At 47.3% G+C, this 24,648-nt stretch overlaps 1 protein-coding gene across 1 annotated transcript in view; it reads left to right on the forward strand.

Moving 5' to 3' along the window:
- Positions 1-24,648, forward strand: part of hcn4 (hyperpolarization activated cyclic nucleotide-gated potassium channel 4) — a 398,010-nt gene that overhangs the window by 105,322 nt on the left and 268,040 nt on the right. The window contains exon 3 of the mRNA XM_085972020.1: positions 23,232-23,393. Within this exon, the coding sequence (XP_085828146.1) occupies positions 23,232-23,393 (162 nt within the window). The remainder of the gene's footprint in view (positions 1-23,231; positions 23,394-24,648) is intronic.

Below are 24,648 nucleotides of genomic sequence, written 5' to 3' on the forward strand. Positions count from 1 at the left end.
ATTGGAACTGAACACTGTGCAATCATCAGCGAACATCCCCATTTCTGACATTATGATGGAGGGAAGGTCCAACAAAGTTTCCTAGAGTTCCCCTCTCTAACACAACCGTTTTGAAAGTTTTTTGTGGTGGGGACAGAGGGGTGGGGGCTGGCAGGCTGTAAATATTCACATTCTCCCAGAGATTCCCTGTCCTAAAGTCTGAAAGGCAGTGTTGCAGAAACCATTATCTTTTATTAGTGCACTCAGTGAATCAATAAATACTGAAAAATACTGAACTCTTGGGCCCCATAGAATCCATAGGCAGTAATTTGAAACCATGTGCTTTAACATTCGCAGCATTCTTCCCCACAAGTACCTCATTCCTTTCATTACCAATTTAACACTCAGCTCACATCGTGTAGAAATTTGCATTGTCCTTAAAAAAAAAAATCACAATAAAAATTTGAATTAGATATCCAAGTAATGCAGGCCAATTTTTTTTTCAGCAATATAGTTTCAACCATTTTCAGTTAGCAAAGTCCTTTGGTCCAGTTATACTGAGACATTGGGTTGGAGTTTGCGGACGGTCAGCGGGTGCACTCGGTAGCGGGTCGGGTGGGAAAGTGTTTTCTTTCCCCAGCGGGTCGGGACCCCGCTGTGAATCCGCTGCCACGCGCCTTTACCAGATGTCGGGTTTGCCAGCGTTCAGCAGACCCGACACGCAGTGGCAGGGGAGGCAATTAAAATCATTAGTTGCTTGTTTGCAGCCACCTAACAATGTTTTTTTCCCAGCTGTGCCTGGACATCGTCTGTGAAGCTGAGGTGGGATGTCAGTGGCCATTGAATCAGCTGATGAGTTGACAGCTTCAAATGTCAAGTCAAAGCTCCCAGCTGATTGAGATACCTTCCCTCAACCACTAGCTTCCCTAAACTGCATTTCCACTACAGATTCAGGATGCTGCAAGTCTTTGCACAAGTCTCCATCCAGTCTGACCTCATTATCTCTCCCACCATTGACAGATCGCTTCTGTCATCTCTACTTCACCTGCCATCTATTCATCAGCATAGGTGCCCTTGAAACACTCTCACCTTGGTCCTCGAATCCCACCACGATCAGCCCCAACACCAGCATCACCAGGCACACACCAGCAGCAGCAGGCATACCAACAACACCAACATTCTCCTCAATCAACTGATGCTGCACAGGACAGAGGGCATTTGTATCCGACCACATTGCTGCCCAAAACCCAGAGATGCCCTCACCTTGGCCAGATTTACTTCACTTGATGCTGTACACGGTGGCTGCCACATGATGTGCCAGGTTGGCACCACCCCACAACAACACCATAAAGCATCCCTACAATGCCCAAGCCATTCCTTTCACACTCATCACCACTGCGGGGGGTACCGTTATGTCTCACCATTCATTACAACTCACTAAGCCACTTCCACAGATGCACACAAATCTGTCCAAGAACGTAAATTGTTGAAAATAAAGGTTACAATGTTTGACAGCACATCACCAGAAACTTTACCTGAACATTGGCTCAAACACCCAAGTGCCTACCCTTGTGAGTTGTTAGTTGGTATGATTGCATTAGGATGAGGGTGAGTGTGAGGGGTGGCTAGTGAGATGGGGAGGTGATAATGTAGATAGAGAGGGATGGGTGGAGGTGCAAGGTAAGTTGGTGTGAGTAAGGATGTGCAGGAGTAGGGTAGGGAAGGCAGAGTGATGGGAATGTGATGAGAGGCACAGCAGGATGAGGTTGAGTGTGGCTTTGTAATGACATTTCATGATCTACTGAGATCATTGAAACGTTTACAGCACTGCACCCAGGTCCTCCTTACCACATCCCTGCTTGTGCCCTCCTCTGCAATGTGCAACCAGGCTGCGTTGATCCCCTGGGGAGGACTTCTCCGCCTATGGGAAGGGAAGAGAACCTCCCTGCGTGCTGTGACTGGAGGGAGTCATGGGAGAGCCTGGGTGCACCTCAATGCTGTAGAACACTGACAGCACAAATGTCTAATTAAAGATGGCCATGGTCCCATTAATAAGGGTAGGAGGATGAGATTCGAAAGTCCACTGGATGGGGTGAGCTTGATAGGCCTGATGGTCTTTTATCTCCCTTTACTTTCATAGGACCGTACGAGTGCGCGCACATCTTGAAGGAGGGGCCCAGTATTTCCCTCGCCTCCTCTGCCCAATGAGGCCTGGGTGGGGATGCCAGAACTCGCCATCCAGCAGAAGGCTAAGTGCAAACATCATCAACCCCTCAACTCTCCCAGGTTCAAGGCCCAACATCCTATAGCCTCATAGTCCTCATTATACCCTGAATTATCCCTGTTGTGAATAATCACATCTCTGATCAGTAGAATTATCATTCACACAATTAAAATAAAGTGTTGCTTTTGTTTTTGCTTTACCCTAATGAGATCTACCAACAAGGATAAATCGAATTCACATTGAAACGTTGACATAAAACTATTTTAATAAGAAGGCAGTTCTTTATTGAGCACCAGCAATTGCAAACTGCATTTCATATAAAAGCATATTAACTAAGTGTTTCTAAGCAGGAAATGCTTATTAACGGTAGGTGAGAGGTTTCCTTAACCATCATTATGCTTGATCGTGGAAGAGTCCCTTTAATGTTTCCAATGCAGAGAAGCTTTCAGCACCTTTGTTGTGCAGATTCATCTAAAGGGGCTGATTCACAAAATTAAGCAACTGTTAAAACGGGCAGCACTAAGGCATTCAGTATTCAGGAGGGCTGTCTAACCATCGGCCCTTTTGAAAGATAAAATCTCGCTACCAATAGCCTTTTGGTGGCGCATTTATACGGCAGACCCACTTCAATAAGGAACATTTTCCCATTGGTGTATAGACCTTCCCCTTTACAGAGCCGCGTACTCAGTCTACCCATCCCCAGATAAAATGGCGGCTGGATTCTTGCAGGGGCAGAATTTATATTTGCCTATGGCGGCACCGCTTCTTCTGAAGGTTGTTTCTTCTCATTGAAACTTATAAAATTATAAAATTCTAACAGGACTGGACAGGCTGGATGCAGGAAGGATGTTCCCGATGGCCGGGGAGTCCAGAACCAGGGATCACAGTCTAAGGATAAGGGGTAAGCCATTTAGGACAGAGATGAGGAGGAATTTCTTCACCCAGAGAGTGGTGAACCTGTGGAATTCTCTACCACAGAAGGCACTGGAGGCCAATTCATTAAATATATTCAAGAAGGAGTTAGATATATTTCTTAAGGCTAAAGGATCAAGGGATATGGGGAGAAAGCAGGGACCGGGTACTGAATTTGGATGATCAGCCATGATCACATTGAATGGCGGAGCAGGCTCGAGGGGCCGAATGGCCTACTCCTGCTTCTATCTTCTATGTTTCTATGTTTCTCTTTGGTTCTTTATATTGTTAAGAAGTCAGGGCCTGTATGTTGCAAACAAGACGACCTTGATTTCTAACATATATTTTGTGATAAAAATGATAACTTCCGGGAAGTTATGTCATCACTTCCTGTGAACTATGAACTATGAACTGTGTACATACCTCACTTCCTGTCATATGTCACTTCCTGTTGGACTGGTATAAATACTGGTCTGTTCAGTATTGTAAGAGGCTTCTACCAGAGGCATGGTAAAGACCTCTCTTGTGTATATAGTGTGTTTATAAGTTACTTAAAGCTTACTTTAAAGTTACTTGATGGTAAGTCTCCTTTTTCTTACATCATATTTATTATTGCTTTTTTATCTCACTGCATCCAGCCCCACAAAGATTTATACCCATCTTGAAGAAGTACTGCTGTTCTCTCCAACAGGATTTCAGTTTGTCTCTTTTATCTTATATTGGATAGCAGGTGCCGGTAATGGTTCTGCTGTAACTGTATACACCTCCCCTGGACCCGTCCTTTGTTATTTTACATCCTATTACCAACCCCTTTTGCCTTGCCCCATTATCCCTTTTGTCATTTAATCACTCCTTCCCTCCACTCTATCACAGACCTTTTCCTCCAATTCTGGCCTCTTGAGCATTCCCGATTTTCTTCGCTCCACCATTGATGGCCGTGCCTCCCGCTGCCTGGGCCCTAAGCTGTGGCATTCCCTCCCTGAACCTCTCCGCCTCTCCACCTCTCTCTCTTTTCTCATATAAGACGCGGTGTCAAATTTCATCTGATAATCGCTCCTGTGAAACATAGAAACATAGAAGACAGTAGCAGGAGTAGGCCATTCGGCCCCTCGAGCCCGCTCCGCCATTTAATGAGATCATGGCTGATCACCCAAATTCAGTACCCTGTGAAGGGGTTGGATCGGGTGGATGCGGGGAGGATGTTCCCGATGATGGGTGAAACTAGAACTAGGGGGCATAGTCTTAGAATAAGGGGCTGCTCTTTCAAAACTGAGATGAGGAGGAACTACTTCACTCAGAGGGTGGTAGGTCCATGGAATATGCTGCCCCAAAAAGCTGTAGAAGCTACATCATTACATAAATTTAAAACAGAAATAGACAGTTTCCTAGAAGTAAAGGGAATTAAGGGTTACGGGGAGCGGGCAGGAATTTGGACATGAGTCTAGGTTCGGACGGTCATGGCCCTGTGGGTAGCGGAGCGGGCCCAGGGGCCGTGTAGCCTGTTCCTGCTCCTATTTCGTGTGTCTAATTCTGTTAGATTCAGGAGATAGTCCTGTGATAGTGGATTGGCGGTTAGGATCAGATCAGCCATGATCTTATTGAATGGCGGAGCCGGCTCGAGGGGCCGATTGGCCTACTCCTGCTCCTATTTCTTATGTTCTTATGTCCTTAAAACTTACCTCTTTGACCAGGCTTTTCTGCCCTAATATCTCCTTGATGCGCTATCAATTACTCATAAAAGACTGAGAGTTAAGAGAGTAACTAAAGGCTTTTATTAACAAAAGAATGAAGGTCTGCCTCGAGTGGTCGACCCGTCCAGAATACAAAGGGCTGGGGAGCAGTCACCTTTATACTAGGACTTGTGGGAGGAGTCAGCCGAGGCATGTCCAGGCATGTACACAGTGGAATACAAACAGTGGTTTACCACATTCACCCCTTGTTTAAAATTGAGTCCGGCGGGGTGAAGTGTATTAAAAGTTAGTGTATTGGAGTCTCTCCGGAGGTCTTGTCTGCCGCTGTGATCGGCGTGGCGACGGCAGGGGTAGTGGAGCTTCCGGCGTCGAGTCCTGCGTAGGCTGTGGCACAGGCGTGTCGTCCTCGTAGATGTCGAGCGGGTCACGGGGCCCAGGCCTGCCGTCTGCTGGGGCTGGATATCTGGTCGTGGGGGGGGGTGGTAGTGAGTAGTGGGTTACTGCGGCCCCCGAGGGTGCAAGGTCTCTTATGGAGACTGTGTTCTCCCGCCCGTCCGGGTATGCAATGTAAGCATACTGGGGGTTGGCGTGGAGGAGGTCGACCCTCTCGACCAGGGGGTCCGTTTTATGGGTCCTCACGTGTCTTCTCAGTAGGACCGGCCCTGGGGACGTCAGCCATGGCGGTAGCGATGTCCCCGATGTGGACTTCCTTGGGAAGACAAACATTTTCTCATGAGGGGTGGCGTTAGTGGCAGCGCAGAGCAGTGACCGAATAGAGTGGAGCGCATCGGGGAGCACATCCTGCCAGCGGGAGGTTGGAAGGCCCCTAGACTTTAAGGCTAGCAGGGCGACCTTCCAAACTGTCGCATTTTCTCTTTCCACCTGTCCGTTCCCCCGGGGGTTGTAACTGGTGGTCCTGCTTGTGGCAATACCCCTAGTTAGCAGGTACTGACGGAGTTCGTCGCTCATAAACGATGAGCCCCGGTCGCTATGGATATAGCTGGGGAAACCGAACAGGGTGAAGAGGTCGTTCAGACATTTAATGACCGTGGCACTGGTCATGTCCGGGCAGGGGATGGCGAACGGGAAACCTCATCAATAATATTGAGGAAGTACACATTGCGGTCGGAGGAGGGGAGAGGCCCTTTAAAATCAACGCTCAGGCGCTTGAAGGGGCGAGTGGCTTTTATCAGGTGGGCCCTGTCTGGTCTATAAAAGTGCGGTTTGCACTCAGCGCAGACTTGGCAGTTCCTGGTCATGGTCCTGACCTCCTCAATAGAGTAAGGTAGGTTGCGGGCCTTGATGAAGTGGAAGAACCTGGTGACCCCCGGGTGGCAGAGGTCATTGTGGAGGGCCCGCAGTCTATCGATCTGCGCGCTGGCGCAGGTGCCACGCGATAGCGCATCTGGGGGTTCATTGAGCTTCCCGGGCCGGTACAAGATCTCGTAATTGTAGGTGGAAAGTTCGATTCTCCACCTCAAGATCTTGTCATTTTTGATTTTGCCCCTCTGCTTGTTGTTAAACATGAAAGCAACTGAACGCTGGTCAGTGAGCAGGGTAAATCGTTTTCCGGCCAGGTAGTGCCTCCAGTGATGCACAGCCTCCACAATCGCCTGGGCCTCCTTCTCAACAGCGGAGTGTCTGGTCTCCGGGCCTTGGAGGATTCGTGAAAAGAAGGCCACGGGTCTCCCCGCCTGATTGAGGGTAGCGGCCAGGGCAAAGTCGGACGCGTCGCTTTCCACCTGGAAGGGGATGGATTCGTCCACTGCGTGCATGGTGGCTTTGGCAATGTCCTCCTTGATACGGTGGAAGGCTAAGCGGGCCTCTGCCGTCAAGGGAAAAGAGGTGGACTTGATCAGCGGACGGGCCTTGTCCGCATAGTAGGGGACCCACTGGGCGTAATAGGAGAAAAACCCTAGGCACCTCTTCAGGGCCTTGAGGCAGTGGGAGTTCCATAAGGGGACGCATCCGGTCGGGGTCGGGGCCGATGACTCCGTGTTCCACAACACAGCCAAGGATGGCGAGGCGGTTTGTGCGGAATATGCACTTCTCCTTGTTATACGTCAGGTTCAGGAGTTGGGCGGTGCGGAGGAATTTTTCGAGGTTTGCGTCATGGTCTTGCAAGTCACGGCCGCAGATGGTCACATTGTCCAGATATGGGAAAGTGGCCTGCAACGCATTTTGATCTACCATCCGGTCCATCTCCCTTTGGAAGACGGAGACCCCGTTGGTGACGCCAAAGGGAACCCTAAGGAAGTGATAGAGGCGGCCGTTTGCCTCAAAGGCAGTATACTGGCGGTCCTCAGGGCAGATAGGGAGCTGGTGGTACGCTGATTTCAGGTCAATGGTCGAGAAGACGCGGTACTGCGCGATCTGGTTGACCATATCAGCTATGCGGGGGAGTGGGTAGGCGTCCAGCAGGGTGTAGCGATTTATTGTCTGGCTGTAGTCGATGACCAGGCGCTGCTTCTCGCCGGTCTTAACGACCACAACCTGGGCTCGCCAGGGGCTGGTGCTGCCCTCAATAATCCCTTCCTTCAGGAGCCGCTCCACTTCGGTTTTAATGAAAACCCTGTCCCCGGCACTGTATCGCCTGCTCTTTGTGGCGATGGGCTTACAGTCGGGGGTGAGGTTAGCAAACAGTGGGGGGGGGGGTGACTCTGAGTGTGGAGAGGTTGCACCTGGTGCGCGGCGGGCAATTTGGAAGCTGCTGGCTGCGGACTGTGAGTGGGGGTAGGGGTCCACCGTACGCCATCGTAACACTTTTAAGGTGGCACTGAAAATCTAACCCCAGCAGGACGGCAGCGCAGAGGTCGGGCAGGACCAGAAGTTTAAAATGATCGTACACAGTCCCGTCTACTACGAGTGTCACCACGCAGTAGCCGCCGATGTCCGCCGACTGGGACTCGGAGGCCATAGAAATCCGCTGGTGCGCAGGCAGGACTGGGAGAGAGCAACTCCGCACCGTGTCGGGGTGGATGAAGCTCTCCGTGCTCCCAGAGTCAAAAAGGCAGATTGTATCGTGACCATTTACCTTAATGTCCAATGTGGAACTGGCCAGCTGGTGCGGTCTCGCTTGGTCCAGTGTAACGGATGCCAGCGTAGGGGTCGGTGTGTCGCTGCGGGTATCAGATGAGGCGGTGTTGGGGGCCTGCTGCGTTCCGGCTGTCGTCCAAGATGGCGGCGTCCATGATCCCCATGTGGCTGGAGGCGTCCAAAATGGCTGCTGTACTGGTGGTTCGCACATGGCCGGGGAGGCCCAAGATGGCGGCCCGCATGGCCCACACGCGGCGCTGCTGGGGTTCGGGGTGGCTTTGGCCCTGCAGATGCTAGCGTAGTGTCCCTTCTTCCCGCAGCCCGAGCAGATCGCGTTTTTCGCCGGGCAGCACACTCTGGGGTGTTTTGCCTGGCCACAGAAGTAGCATTTCTGGCCTTGGGGCACTGCTGTCTGGCCTTGGGACACTGCTGCGGTAGTTGGGCCGTTGCTGGGGTGTGGCTGGGGTGGCACGGCGCTATGAGGCGGTCCTACCGTGTCCCAGGCTGTCATTCCCCGCGGCGTCCACGGTGCAGAGGAGTAGGCATCCATGCCCCGGTAGGCTGCATCCAATGATAGTGCGAGTTCAGAGGCCTTGTTGAGGTTGAGGTCACTCTGCTCCAACAGTCGCTGCTGTCGGGTGTAATTGGATCTGTGGCCCGCTACAAAAGCGTCCCGGATAAGTTCCTCTGTGTACACGGCGGCCTTTACATCCTTACAACCACAGGCCCAGCCAAGCACAGGCAGTGCCTGAAGGTATTCCACGGTCGATTCCCCAGGTTGTTGTTTACGACTCCCCAGAAGGTGCCTGGCGTACACTTCGTTCACTGGGCGCGTGTACTGGTCCTTGAGGAGCTTGATAGCGTCCGCGTACGAGGTCGCGTCTTGGATGACCGAGTACACTCGGTGGTTCACTTTGGAGGTCAGGACATCCAGTTTGTCCTCGTCCGATTTGATTGCTGCGGAGGCGGTCAGGAATTTTTCGAAACACTTAAGCCAGTGAGTAAACTTGATGGATGAGTCCGCCTCCCGATGATCTAAGTCCAGGCATGCTGGTGTGAGGATCTTCTCCATTATAAAAATTTTGTTAATAAAATTGATGCGCTATCAATTACTCATAAAAGACTGAGAGTTAAGAGAGTAACTAAAGGCTTTTATTAACAAAAGAATAAAGGTCTGCCTCGAGTGGTCGACCGGTCCAGAATACAAAGGGCTGGGGAGCAGTCACCTTTATACTAGGACTTGTGGGAGGAGTCAGCCGAGGCATGTCCAGGCATGTACACAGTGGAATACAAACAGTGGTTTACCACACTCCTTGTGTGGCTCGGTGTCAAATTTCATCTGATAATCGCTCCTGTGAAACATAGAAACATAGAAGATAGGAGCAGGAGTAGGCCATTCGGCCCCTCGAGCCTGCTCCGCCATTTAATGAGATCATGGCTGATCATCCAAATTCAGTACCCTGTCCCTGCCTTCTCCCCATATCCCTTGATCCCTTTAGCCTCAAGAAATATATCTAACTCCTTCTTGAATATACTTAATGAATTGGCATCAACTGCCCTGTGTGGTAGAGAATTCCACAGGTTCACCACTCTCTGGGTGAAGAAATTCCTCCTCATCTCTGTCCTAAATGGCTTATCCCTTATCCTTAGAAGCGCCTTGAGACATTTCACTACGTTAAAGGCGCTATATAAATACACGTCGTCGTTGCTGTTGTTTGCTCTTTTCGCCCTCTGCCCCCACCCCCTCCCCTTTTCTCTGGCTCTGCACTTGCTTAAAAGCTATTAAATCTCTAACACCTTCCAGTTCTGATGAAAGGTCATCGGCCTGAAACATAAGTATGATGATAGCAAAATACTGCGGATGCTGGAAATCCAGAATAACAACAGAAAACGCTGGAAAAACTCAGCAGGCCAGGCAACATCCATGGAGAGAGAAATAGAGTCAACGTTTCGGGTCGAAACCCTTCGTCAGGACTGAAAAAACACAGGAAATGAAACAGATTAAAAGGCCAGGGTTAGGGTTAGGGTTAGGGTTAGTGTTAGGGTTGTTCTTTCATCCCCATTTCTCAGCCTCCAAACTGGCCTTTTAGTCTGTTCCATTTCCTGTGTTTTTTCAGTTCTGACGAAGGGTTTCGACCTGAAACGTTGACTCTATTTCTCTCTCCACGGATGTTGCCTGGCCTGCTGAGTTTTTCCAGCATTTTCTGTTGTTTTTTAGGCCTGAAACATAACTCTGTTTCTCACTCCACATATGCCGCCTGACCCGTTGAGCGTTTCCAAAGTTTTTTTGTTGCTATTCCAGAAAGATACTGTACACCAAGAACGAGACAGATGATTGCTAAACCCGCGCACTAGATGGTGTTGCTTTGGGATACCGTATCTAGCCTAGCCCTTAGCTGCCTCAACATTGCAATTCACTTTGTCGGAAGAATTGCAAGGAACAGCATTTCTTCAAATAGCGCGAGCAGAAGCAGCAGTTCCATCTTTACCGCATTTCTGCTGAAGCCACAGGTCTTTAAAATTATGAAAGGGTTTGATAGGGTAGCTGTAGCGAAGGGGAACGGTAGCATAGTGGTAATGTTACTGGGCTAGTAATCTCGAGGCCTGGATTAATGATCCAGGGATGTGAATCCCAGTTAAATTCAGTTAATTAAATAAATCTGGAATAAAAAGCGAGTATCAGTAAGAACATAAGACGTAAGAGCAGAAGTAGGTCATTTGGCCCCTCGAGCCTGCTCTGCCATTCAATAAGATCATGGCTGATCTGATCTTGGCCTCAACTCCACTTCCCTGCCCTCTTCCCATAACCCTTCACTCTCTTACCATTCAAAAATCTGACTATCTGTAACATTTGCATATTGATTTATCATTGGCCCGCAGGCATCTGCAAGGAATACCTATTATATTCACGTGATCACATGCTGAGTCGTTATTGGCCTGCAGGCATTTGTAAGGACTGCTGTTGTTTAGAAGACCCAGTAGGGGTCCTGACTCCATCTTGTCCACACGGTGTTGTATTGATTGAGAAAGCTTACAGACCTGATGCTTCATTAAAAGAGTTTAAACTGTAATACTCCGTTGTCCTGCAATTTATTATTTTTGTACAAAGTGTGCAAAACAAGACACTATCTCCCCCTTAAATATTTTCAATGACCTAGCTCTCTGGGGAAGAGAGTTCCAAAGATTCCTGACCCTCTGAGAGAAGAAATTCCTCCTCATTTCCATTTTAAATGGGTGCCCCTTTATTCTGAAAATGGTGACCATGAAACTATTGGATTGTCGTAAAAGCCCATCTGGTTCACTAATGTCCTTTAGTGGAAGGAAATCTGCCGTCCTTACCCGGTCTGGCCTATATGTGACTCCAGACCCACAGTAATGTAGTTAACTCTTAACTGCCCTCTGAAATGGCCTCGCCACTCAGTTGTAAAAAAACCGCTACAAAACATAATAATAAGACCTTCACCACACGGACTGCAGCGGTTCAAGAAGATGGCTCAGCACTACCTTCTCGAGGGCAATTAGGGATGGGCAATAAATGCTGGCCTTGCCAGTGATGCCCAGATCCCATGAATGAATAAAAAAATAAAGATGTGGGGGAGACCAGAACTAGGGACCATAAGATGATAGTCACCGATAGGGAATTCAAGAGAAACTTTTTTACCCAGAGAGTGGTTAGAATGTGGAATTCGCCACCACAAGGAGTAGTTAAAACGACTGGCATAGATGTCTTTAGGGGGAAGCTAGATAAACACAGGAGGGAGAAAGGATATGCTGATAGGGTTAGATGTAGAAGAGTGCGATGAGGCTCGTGTGGAGCATAAACACCGGCATAGACCTGTTGGGCCGAATGGCCTGTTCCTGTGCTGTAAATACTATGTAATGATGTCAATGGCAGCACTAGACATAAAGAGGCTTTGCAAAAGGGAGTAACAGCATCTCTGTAAAAGAGAGTTTCTTACTCTCATCATCACTTCTTTAAAAGAGAGACTAACTAAAATATTCTGGAAGTACACAGTAACTTGGTCAGTATCTGAAACAGAAAGACAATTTAATGTTTCAGTTGGAATGTTTCATCAGAAGCATCACGAGTGTGCGGTCTGCTCCCCTGATACCACTCTTGCCTCAGAGTGAGAAGGCTTTGAGTTTATAAACTACTAGCTGGGGGGAGCCCGGCTTTGCCAGGGCTGTTTTGGGCCGGGCGGTTTAAATCGCGTGCCAGGCTTTGGGGCCTCTCTGTGTCCCTCTGTGAATCTGGTGCTGGGCAACATTTTAAATCGAGTCCCAGGCTTTTGGGCCCTGTCTGTGTCCCTCTCTCAATCTGCTGCCGGGCAACATTTCTACCTTTTAATACCTTGAAAGATGAAAGTGAAAGTACTTATAAAACGTTTTTGGTAAATCTTATGTTATTTTTAAAAGAGATACTAACTTTTTCAAAGCTGGATGATCAAAGTAGTTTGAGCTGGAAGCTGAAGTAATGGCAGTCAAACAATGGCTGCCAGATCCCTGAGATGAAAACGATTAGTCCCGCCCACACCGATTGGCCAACCATCAGGGGACTGTACTGTAGGATTGGTCAATCGTGACGGCACAGGATTGGTCGAACCTTGACGTCAGTCAATCAATGCTAAGTAGCAGATAATGAGTTTAATTTTGAAGGTTTTTTGCATAAGGCGCGAACAATTTCCGTCCGACCGAAAAGTAAATATGCTTACGAGCGTCCCGGAAGCGTAAGCTTTCTTCGGAGGTAACGCGCGCGTAGGTACGCTCTATAACTTTCGAGCGCATAGCCGGACAGACGCACACGTGAGGACAGACAGAAGGACAGACAGATAGACAGACAGAAAGAAGTATCCGTTTATATATATAGATAGATAGATTCCAGGACGTGAGTGCATGATCTAGGCTGACACTCCACTGCAGTACTGAGGGAGTGCTGCATTATCAGGGGTGTTGTCTTACGGATGAGATATTAAACCGAGGCCCCGTGAATATTAAAATCCTGTCACACATTTGAAGCTAATATTCCTTCCTTGACCAACATCCGGAAGCAGATTTATGGGTCATTAATCTCGTTGCCATTTGTGGGACTTGCTGAGCTTCTAGCCCCATATTTTAATGACCGGAGTTAGTGATTGAATACGTTAGATAGGGAGTAGAAGGAAAGGTGTATAAAGGGATATGGGAACAGGGTAGGCACATTGCATTAGGACGACTACTTATGTGCACAGATAATCACCAACATGGACTGGTTGAGCTGAACAGCCTGTTTCCATGTTGTAATTTCTATGTAATCATACTACATCCTGACCTCACATCTACTCATGTTGAAACCGTCATTCGTGCCTTTTGTTTATCTCCGGACTCAATTTGTACAACACCCTCTCTGCCAGCCTTTCAAACACAACCCTCCATAAACTTCAAATCCTCCAAAACACCACAACCTGCCTCCAAACCCACTCAGCCTCTCACCTCCATTTTTGCTGACATCGATTGCCTTCCTGTCCCTCAGTGCACTGACTTCAAAATCCTCATCCTTGTCTACAAAGCCATGGCCTTGTTTCTCCCTCTCCAACCTCTTCCACCTTCCTGTTCACACCCTCCACCCTACTAGCTCTGATCATAGAAACATAGGAAAATAGGAGCAGGAGTCGGCCATTCGGCCCTTCGAACCTACTCCCATTCAATATGATCATGGCTGATCCTCTATCTCAATACCACATTCCCGCTCTCTCCCCATACCTTTTGATGCCTTTTGTGTCTAGAAATCTATCTATCTCCTTCTTAAATATATTCAGTGACTTGGCCTCCACAGCCTTCTGTGGTAGAGAATTCCACAGGTTCACCACCCTCTGGATGAAGAAATTTCTCCTCATCTCAGTCCTAAATGTCCTACCCCGTATCCTGAGACTGTGACCCCTCATTCTAGATCTGCTATGTATTCCCTCCTCTCTCTGTTCAACCATCAGTGGCAGAGCCTTCTGCCATCCTACCCCACACTTTGGCAATTTCCCTCAAAATTCCTCTGCACTACATCTCCCCCCATCTTCAGTAACCTCCTTAATGCCCACTTCTTTGACCATGCTTGTAACGACCTCCCCTAGTTTGTCCGTTACTCTGTTTGGACCTGAGCCCCTGCCGCCACCTCCACCCCCCAACTATGAAGCACCTTGGGACATTTTGTTTGGGTCACCTTGGGACACCTTGGGTTTCCTCCGGGTGCTCCGGTTTCCGGTTTCCTCCCACAGTCCAAAGATGTGCGGGTTAGGTTGATTTGGCTATGATAAATTGACACTTAGTGTTAGGGGATTAAATACGTGGGGTTACGGGGATAGGGTGGGATATGTGTCGGTGCAGGCTCGATGGGCCGAAATGGCCTCTATCTGCATTGTGGGGATTCTGTGATTCTGTGATTTTGCTATGTTAAGGGTGCTATATAAGGTAAGCTGTTATTTAACAAATTTTGAAAGTCAGTGCCCAACATTGCAAGAAAGTTGAATTAACAACAACAACAACTTGTATTTATATAGCGCCTTTAACATATCAAAATGTCCCAAGGTGCTGGGTCATTGAATATATTTAAGGTGGAGATAGACAGATTTTTGAATGATAAGGGAGTGAAGGGTTATGGGGAGCGGGCAGGGAAGTGGAGTTGAGGTCGAAGATCAGATCAGCTATGATCTTATTGAATGGCGGCGCAGGCTCGAGGGGCCAAATGACCGACTCCTGCTCCTACGTCTTATGTTCTTAAAATGTCCCAAGGTGCTTCACAGGAGTGTTATAAAACTAAATTTGACACTGATCCACATAAGGAGAAAGTAGGGCAGATGAGCAAAAGCTTGGTCAAAGAGGTAGGTTTTAAGGAGCGTCTTAGAGGCGGAAAGACAGGTAGAGAGGCGGAGAATTTGGGGAGGGAATTCCAGAGCTTATGGCCTAGGCAGCTGAAGGCACGGCCACCAATAGTGGAATAATTACAATCGGGGATGCTCAAGAGGCCAGAATTAGAGGAGCGCAGATATCTTGGTGAGTTGTGGAGCTGGAAGAGATTACAGAGATTGGGAGGGGCGAGGCTATGTAGGGGTTTGAAAACAAGGATGAGAATTTTGAAATCGAGGCGCTGCTTAACCGGGAGCCAATGTAGGTCAGCAAGCACAGGGGTGATGGGTGAACGGGACTTGGTGTGAGTTAGGACACGGGCAGCCAAGTTTTGGATGACCTCAGGTTTACGTAGGGTGGAATGTGGGAGACCAGCCAGGAGTGCGTTGGAATAGTCAAGTCTAGAGGTAACAAAGGCATGGATGAGGGTTTCTGCAGCAGATGAGCTGAGGCAAGGGCAGAGACGGGCGATGTTACGGAGGTGGAAACAGGCGGTCTTAGTTATGGCGCGGATATGTGGTCGGAAGCTCATTTCAGGGTCAAATAGGATGCCAAGATTGTGAATAGTCTGATTCAGCCTCAGAGAGATGCTGGGGAGAGGAGTGGAAGGATGTAACGTACACAGTGGAGATGGCCGAATGACTGAAGCACCCTGGGTTAATGATTGTATCCCCCGACGTTAATTCAGTTCCCTCACATTACACTGTCAAGCTCAGTGACATTCCTGATGTGCTTTCCCGTTAATGATATCAGTGCTCACTTTTTAAGCAAGATAGTCGCAAAGCCGAAAGAAACATATGGACAGGAGAAAGAAATAGGATAATCCAATTTTTTTTTGTGATGACTTGATTTATAAAAGAGTTTATGGTGGTGAGGATTCATTTCTGAGAAGCTGTTGGAGTGGAACGAGGTGACTATTCTGCTCTATGCAAGTCATTTTCCCCAAAGTGCTGCAGTAATCTTTGTCAGTTCAACAGTGTTCCTTCACTTGATTACTTTGAGTCATGGTGAGGTAATACTGCAAAGCACCCGAGACCCTAAAGATCAAGAGAAGAATAAATAAAATAGCCATGATTGTAGGGTACATTATGTACCTGCAAAAGGGGCAAAATTGATGCTTTTATATCAACTTTAATGTTTAATAATGATTGCAACACCTTTTCAGTGATTTTTTTTGTGATCTTCAATATGGCTGTTGGAGAATTAAATACTTTTGACTTCTAGCATATCAAGAGCCATTTTTTATGCTCTTGGCATCAGCCTCATCTACCCAGAGTCGATAACCAGAGGGCACAGATTTAAGGTGATTGGCAAAAGAACCAGAGGCGACATGAGGGGGAAACTTTTTTTTACACAATGAGTGGTTAGGATTTGGAACGCACTGCCTGGGAGGGTGGAGGATACAGATTCAATAGTAGCTTTCAATAGGGAATTGGATAAATACTTGAAGGAGAAAGAATTGTAGGGATATGGGGAAAGAGCAGGGGGGAGCGGGACTGACTGGATTGCTCTTCGAAAGAGCCGGCACAGACTCGATGGGCCGAATGGCCTCCTTCTGTGCTGTGCTTACTATTCTATGAATACATGCCTAATATTCGGTCCCAGCAGATAAGATTCCGCACCGAGCATGGAAACTCGTAAACCTTTACCCCTTTTAATGCCAACTCCTGGGCACTCGGGTGTAGTAATAGCCAGCATGGTAACGCTCCCTTTGAATTATCTCAATAATGGAAGACTAGCTGTGGTCACTGTGTGCAGCGACATCATAAAGGTTTTCTCTGGTTAGTTTCGCTATTGAAATGTGTTCAAAAAAAAGAACCTATTTATGGCGTCACTCAGCAATTCTTCCCCAACGTGCTTTAAACCCAGCTTCAGCTCACCCTCCGGTAGCGGAGCAGTTTGATATTTCCATTTCAAACACCAGCCATCCTACGTCTCTAAGGTAGATTGTCAGCTTAATGATAAATTACTGAACTATAGTGCTGTGGCCTCATAGCAACTAGCAACGGACAGGCAGAGCTCAATTTATTTAATTTAGCTTCCTTACAGCCAGCAGAGCAAGATGTTTATCTAATCTGTCTTGACGGTAATAGCATCCTATATCAACAACAACAACAACTTGTATTTATATAGCACCTTTAACGTAGTAAAACATCCCAAGGTGCTGCACAGGAGTATTTTAAGACAAAAAATTTGACACCGATCCACATAAGGATAAATTAGGGCAGGTGACCAAAAGCTTGGTCGAAGAGGTAGGTTTTAAGGGGCGTCTTAAAGGAGGAAAAAGAGGTAGAGAGGTGGAGAGGTTTAGGCAGGGAATTCCAGAGCTTAGGGCCTAGGCAACAGAAGGCACGGCCACCAATGGTTGAGCGATTATAATCAGGGATGCTCAAGAGGGCAGAATTAGAGGAGCGCAGATATCTCGGCGGGTTGTGGGGCTGAAGGAGATTACAGAGATAGGGAGGGGCGAGGCCATGGAGGGATTTGAAAACAAGGATGAGAATTTTGAAATCGAGGTGCTGCTTAACCGGGAGCCAATGTAGGTCAGCGAGCACGGGGGTGATGGGTGAACGGGACTTGGTGCGAGTTAGGACACGGGCAGCCAAGTTTTGGATGACCTCAAGTTTACGTAGGGTAGAATGTGAGAGGCCAGCCAGGAGTGTGTTGGAATAGTCAACTCTACTAGGGTAGATCAGTCCCTATAGCAGCCTCCCCGTAGCTCTTTGAGTGAGATAGTCAATTCAGTGCCATTTTTTGCTGCATTGTAGGTGGTTTTGTGCTGTTGTCCAGTAGCCACTAAAATACGGCTTCAAATTTTCCAAACATATTTTCATCATATTCGCTCATAGAGAGGACACCAATATCCGATCAGTCAGGATTGGATTTGAACTCTGATTTCATAGGTGAAAGGCCAAATTGCTAAACGAAAGCTCCCACTCAATGCTCCTGGTGCCCCCCTTCTTTTTTTTGCCCATTATTGTACTTTGAACCTCTTCTGGTCAATTCTGGCCTCTTGTTCATCGCCTCGATTTTATAATTCTCAGCCTTGTGCTCAAATCCCTCCATGGCGTCACCACACAACCCCCCCCCCCGCCCCGCCCCCCATCTCAGTAATCTCATTCAGCCCTACATCCCTCCGAGATCTCTGCGCTCCTCCAATTCGGATCTCTTGTGCATCCCTGATTTCCTTCGCTCCACCATTGGCGGCCGTGCCTTCAGCTGCCTGGGCCCTACGCTCTGGAAATCCCTGCCTAAACCTCTCCACCTCTCTCTCTTTCTTTAAGACCCTCCTTAAAACCTGCTATGATTCTATAGACACAAAAGGCATCAAGGGTTATGGGGAGAGAGCGGGAATATGGTATTGAGATAGAGGATCAGCCATGATCATATTGAATGGCGGAGCAGGTTCGAAGGGCCGAATGGCCTACTCCTGCTCCTATTTTTCTATGTTTCTACCTCTTTGACCAAGCTTTTGGTCACCTGTCCCACTACCTCCTTATGTGGCTGGGTGTCAAATTTTGTTTGATAATCGCTCCTGTGAAGCGCCTTGGGATGCTTCACTGTGTTAAAAGGCACCATATAAACGCAAGTTGTTGTTGCTGATGCTTTCTCAATTTCCTTTCTCAAGGCTCGAGTTCCACCCATGTCACTGCCAACTGATTCGGTAGTCATTTGTGGAGAAAAAAAAAAATCTCTCGCCAGAATATTCAGATCATTTGCTAGAAGCATTGCACCTTAATAAGTAAAGTACGCTGATTTGAGGTTGCAAAAGAAACGGTCTATGATAAAGTTTTGTTTATTCGGAAAGATCAAACGGATTAGGCAAATCAGACGGTGATTTGCTGCGGGGAGGAAATGTCTGGTGTTTTCCGATTTGTCCTGGTATTGTTGCTGTTTCTATAGTAACAGTAGGGAACAGAAGAAGTGGTGTGAAGCTAAAGACAGCGGCATCATCGCAATAATTTGTACAGCAAAGTAACAATGGCCAGGAAGAACAGAATCAATACTGCCAGAGGTATCCATGTCGGAATCGAGAATTTCAGAATAAATAAATACACTGTTAGTAAAATAACATTTTAACGCAATATCTAGAAGGAGATTTGTGAGCCACCTCACTTTCCGTGCTGCAGTGCGCTGTTTAACAGTTTCCCCTTATTCTTTGATATTTTCTCCTTCATATTTCTGTGGCACTCTCCCCCACGAAAAGCAATATCTGCTAGCTCAACTAATGGCCCGAAATTTGCAGTCAGCGGCAAAGCAGAGGCGTTCGCAGAATTCTCACAGACCGGGAACCAGGAAATGAAGAAGAAGAAGAACAACAACAACTTGTATTTATATAGCGCCTTTAACGCAGTAAAACATCCCAAGGCGCTGCACAGGAGTATTATTATAAGACCAAAAAATTTGACACCGAGCCACATAAGGATAAATTAGGGCAGGTGACCAAAAGCTTGGTCAAAGAGGTCGGTTTTAAGGAGCGTCTTAAAGGAGGATTGAGAGGTAGAGAGGCGGAGAGGTTTAGGCAGGGAATTCCAGAAGAAGCTCCTTTTATTCTAACTTTTTAAAAATGTTATAGAAAGCAAAACAAAGATTGGGGACCTCTGACATGCGGAAAAGGGAAATCTGAAATAAAGATGAACAAACGTTAAAAAAAAAATATATTTTTTAATGTTTCTTAAAATGTTTTAAATGGATAGATTTAAAATTAAAATTAATTTTCCAGAGCCATAACGTTTGTTTAGCGGTCAATACGCTGTTAAAACCCCAGTTACACCTAATCCAAAACTGTTTAACTTTTAATGGGGTAAGGTTTTTGCCAGTTTCCCTGATTTGACAGATTACATTGGTTGTCCTCTGTGGGTTGGGGGGGGGGGGAGCGGTGGGCACAGTGCAGCAGTGAAGGACAGTCGGAGCAGTGAATGACTGACCACAACATTCAGGATTTCCCCGTTAGGATGCACATACGCTACATCCTGAAGTTGCGGTCAGTTTCAAAGGGGTGATAACAGCGAACGCTGTCCTGTCCGCTCGCTGTTATTACCCACCGCAAATTCCCAGACGTTCATTTTAAAATCTGAGACCGATAGACTTTTGCTAGACAAGGGCATAAAAATGTATGGGGCCAAGGCGGGTGGATGATGTTAAGATGCAGATCAGCCACGATCTAATTGAATGGCAGAACAGAGATCCCCCAAAGATATCGCAAACCATTTCCCAACTAAAAAAAAAGACTTGCATTTATATAGCGCCTTTCACAACCTCAGGACGTGCTAAAGTGCTTTACAGCCAATGAAGTACTTTTTGAAGTGTCTTCACTGTTGAAATGTAGCAGCCAATTTGTGCACAGCAAGCTCCCTCAAACAGCAACGTGATCATGACCAGGTAATCTGTTTTAGTGATGTTGATTGAGGGATAAATATTGGTCAGGACACCGGGGATAACTCCCCTGCTCTTCTTCAAATAGTGCCATGGGATCTTTTACATCCACCAGTAAAGGCAGACGGGGCCCTGGTTTAACATCATTTTTTGAATCTAAGGGGGAAAATTGAGTCTCACCCCCTTTGGGGCGCTAACTTCGCCGGGGCTCTACTTTTATCATCCCGAAAAAATTAGCGCCCCTGCGGCCGAAATTCAGTGGTAGCGCCCCAAGAGGGAAGCAGGGTGCTACTGGAAGCGCCCCGCCTCCCTCTTGGGGTGCTGGGAGGGAATATCACGGCGCTATGTGCCGCAGCGCCACGTGCTGTCCGTCGCACCGCGGTATTGCTGGCCTTCCGCCCCTTCTTAAAGGGGGAGGGGCCTTGCCGAGCGCCACCCTGGGCCCAGCTGGGCCACCGGGGATCGGAGTGTCGGCAAAAGAACCCAGCACTCAAGAGAAGTTCCGGGCTCACGGAGCGCAGCCAGCACTCTGTGGGGGGGCGGGGGGGGGGGGGCGGAGGCAACAAAAATGGCCGCCCAGCACCTCGTCTTTAAAACGTGCCGACCCGGCCTCAGGTAGGGCCCCCTGACCCCGTCAGACATAGCGTCCAGCGGTACGTCAGGGGGGGCGCTACTGATGATTGCGGCCGGGGCGCAAGCGGGGTGCTTTGCACAACGATGATGTCATCGCTGGTGGCGCAGCGCCGCGGGGCGCTAACGGTTACCGCCGCCGCTAACCCCCCGCTGAATTTCGCAGGATGCATTGGCGGTACCGCACCCGGGCACTAGTTGCTTTGCGTCCCCTTAGGGCGCTAACGGGAGGCGCAAAGCAACGGAAATTTTTCCCCCTAGACATTTTAGGGTAGACTGTTGGCAATAAGAGTGATGTGTGCTTAAAATTTAGAATCACAGAATGGTTACAGCACAGAAGGAGGCCATTTGGCCCGTCGAGCCTGTGCCAGCTCTCTGCAAGATCACTTCAGCTAGTCCCACTCCCCCGCCCTTTCCCCGTAGCCCTGCAAATTGTTTTCCTTCAGGTAATTATCCAATTCCCTTTTGAAAGCCATGATTGAATGTCTCCACCACCCTTTCAGGCAGAGCATTCCAGATCCTAACCACTCGCTGAGTAAATTTTTTTTCCTAATATCGCCTTTGGTTCTTTTGCCAGTCTCCTTAAATCTGTGTCCTCTGGTTCTCGACCCTTCCGCCAAAGTGAACAGTTTCTCTCTATCTACTCTGTCTAGACCCCCTCATGATTTTGAACAGCTCTATCAAATCTCCTCTCAACCTTCTCTGCTCCAAGGAAAACAACCCCAGCTTCTCCAGTCTATCCACGTAACTGAAGTCCCTCATCCTTGAAACCATTCTCGTAAATCTTTTCTGCATCCTCACTAAAGCCTTCACATCTTTCCGAAAGTGCGGTGCCCAGAATTGGACACAGTACTCCAGTTGAGGCCAAACCAGTGTTTTATTAAGGTTCATCATAATTTCCACACTTTTGTACTCTGTGCCTCTATTAATGAAGCCCAGTATCCCGGAAGCTTTTTTAATTGCTTTCTCAACCTGCCCTGCCACCTTCAACAATTTGTGCACATATACCCCCTGGTCTCTCTGTTCATGCACCTCCTTTAGAATTGTACCCTTTAGTTTATATTGCCTCTCCTCGTTCTTCTTACTAAAATGTATCACTTTGCAATTTTCTGCGTTAAATTTCATCTGCCACGTGTCCGCCCATTTCATCAGCCTGTCTATGTCTTCTTGAAGTCTATCACTCTCCTCCTCACTGTTCACTATACTTCCAAGTTTTGTCTCATCTGCAAATTTTGAAATTGTGCCCTGTACACCCAAGTCCAAGTCTTAAATAAATATCAAGAAAAGCAGTGGTCCTAGTACCGACCCCTGGGGCACGCCACTGTATACCTTACTCCAATCCGATACACATACTTTCACCGCTACTCTCTGTTTACTGTCACTTAGCCAATTTTGTATTCATGCTGCCACTGTCCCTTTTATTCCACGGGCTTCAACTTTGCAGGCAAGCCTATTATGTGTCACTTTATCAAACACCTTTTGGAAATCCATGTACACCACATCAACCGCATTGCCCTCATCAACCCTCTCTGTTACCTCATCAAAAAACTCAATCAAGCTGGTTAAGCACGATTTGCCTTTAACAAATCCATGCTGGCTTTCCTTAATTAATACACACCTATTGAAGTGACTGTTAATTTTGTCCCCGATTATTGTTTCTAAAAGCTTCCCCACAACGAGTTAAACTGACTGGCCTGTAGTTGCTGGGTTTATTCTTACACCCTTTTTTGAACAAGGGTGTAACATTTGCAATTCTCCAGTCCTCTGGCACCACCCCCGTATTTAAGGAGGATTGGAAGATTATGGTCAGTACCTCCGCAATTTCCACCTTAACATCCCTCAGCATCCTAGGATGCATCCCACCTGGTCCTGGTGACATATCGACTTTAAGTATGGCTAACCTTTCTAGTACCTCCTCTTAATCAATTTTTATCCCATCCAGTTTCTCCACTACCTCACCTTTCAGTCCGCTGTTTAACAGATAGAAACATGCCATATTAACATGTTAAGCATTTCTCCTGCTTGTGTCCCTACCAATAGTTGCCAGGTTATGCTAACACAGTGGGCTATCCTTACACTGGATAAGTCATTGATGGGTCTCCGTGTGCCTCACCGCCAATGCAAAAATCTCCAAAAATGAACTAAAGCTCTCAGAATATCTGTGAAGTCATGACAGGAAGGCTTTGCCACTGCAGAGGGCTAAACATGAAGGAATGTTAAGGGTGTCACAAGCAGCATCAGATATTCCAATCTATCAATGACATCCTTGAAATTCCTTCATCTTTTGAACTCTAAAGGTCATTCTTCTTTCCTGTCCCAATGTGCTGAACAGTAGTGGACTGAATTGAATGAATCGGACAAATGAATTTAATAAAAAGAGGATGTTAGATTGCCTCCTGCACTGAAATTAGTTTGTTCTGCAAATGTATTGCCATTCATTGATCTCCTAATCAATACAGGCCTGTCTCAAAAGAAGCTAACAAATTATACCATTATCTTTGATTGGATAGATCTTCCACATGACTTACGACCTGGCAAGTGCGGTGGTGCGGATTGTTAACCTGATTGGGATGATGCTGTTATTATGCCACTGGGACGGTTGCCTCCAATTCCTGGTACCCATGCTGCAGGATTTCCCGGAGGACTGCTGGGTGTCTCTCAATAATATGGTGGTAAGTGGCTCTCTCAACACGAGCAGAATATGTGTAGATCTTGTGTAATCATAATTAGAGGCTGGAGTACATCACACCGGCCAATTGTGGTACCCAGACTGCTGCCCCGGGTCAGATCAATTAATTAACAGACAGATAAATGCCATATAAACATGGTAAGCATTCTTCTGTGTGTGTCCCTACCAATAGTTTCCAGGTTACGCTGACATGGTGGGCTATCCTCACACTGGATAAGACATGGATGGGTCTCATTGCCTCTGCTAAAATATCCAAAAATAGAATAAAGCTGTCAGCATAGCATTGCATCAGACTGGAGATCAAGGTTTAGTCTTTTTTGAAGTTTTTGCTAAATACAGGAAACTTCGTGATATCCGGCACCGACGGGACCGAGCTGGTGCCAATCTATCAAAACTTCCGGATAGACCAGCGCTAATGTTGAAGGATACGGAGGTTTTCATCTCCGTATCTGACAACAAACACTGTTGCTTAGCAACAGCTTGTAAACACTCGGCCTGTACCTTGGAAGCGTCTCTGAAGCTGTTGCTAAGCTACAGAGACCCTTTCCACAGCCTGACTGTTTAAAAAAAATGCTAGGGGAAGAAAAAAAACAACCTAACAAAACGGCTGCTGATTTCTGCCGTTAGATCGAGGTTTCCGGACATACAACCCCCGGATAAACCAAAGTTTCCTGTATTAGAATGTGAAATGGAGAACTGATATTCAACGTTTTCTGCAGAGGAAGACACGGCATGTACCATCTGCTTTAGCCTGCATGGCAATGTTTGAATGGAGTTCCTGATTAGGGCCTTCCAGGAATGAACTTGTTCGAAAGCTCTCCAATTCATCCCGTTCACATTGATGTCCATTTGCTGTGCAGGCGTTGTGACATTAACCAGACCGCCTGATAACAGTCTTGTTACTCACTCCTCTGCTCTGACATTCTGCATATGTTTCATTAGCCTGCCTGCCAGGATCCTGATAAGAACAGGCATAAAGCGAAGGAGATAATGGCCACTGACAGGATGCCATTTTACACTAAGCACCTTCAGTGGATTAACTGGCCACATCTCACACAACACTCAATCAATCCTACATGCCTTCACCCTTATCTAAACACTACATACATCTTCAAGGTGTTAGAGTATCTAAGAATACAAAGTGTAAGTGCTACAGAAATGCCTCCAGGGCGTAGAGTTTGAACAAAACTCCATATTCTCCGGAATTTATGTGATTGATGCAGGTTTTATTTTCTCCC

This window comes from Somniosus microcephalus, chromosome 32, assembly GCF_052327205.1.
Source record: "Somniosus microcephalus isolate GS21.2 chromosome 32, FLI_Smic_1.0, whole genome shotgun sequence".
NCBI lineage: Eukaryota > Metazoa > Chordata > Chondrichthyes > Squaliformes > Somniosidae > Somniosus > Somniosus microcephalus.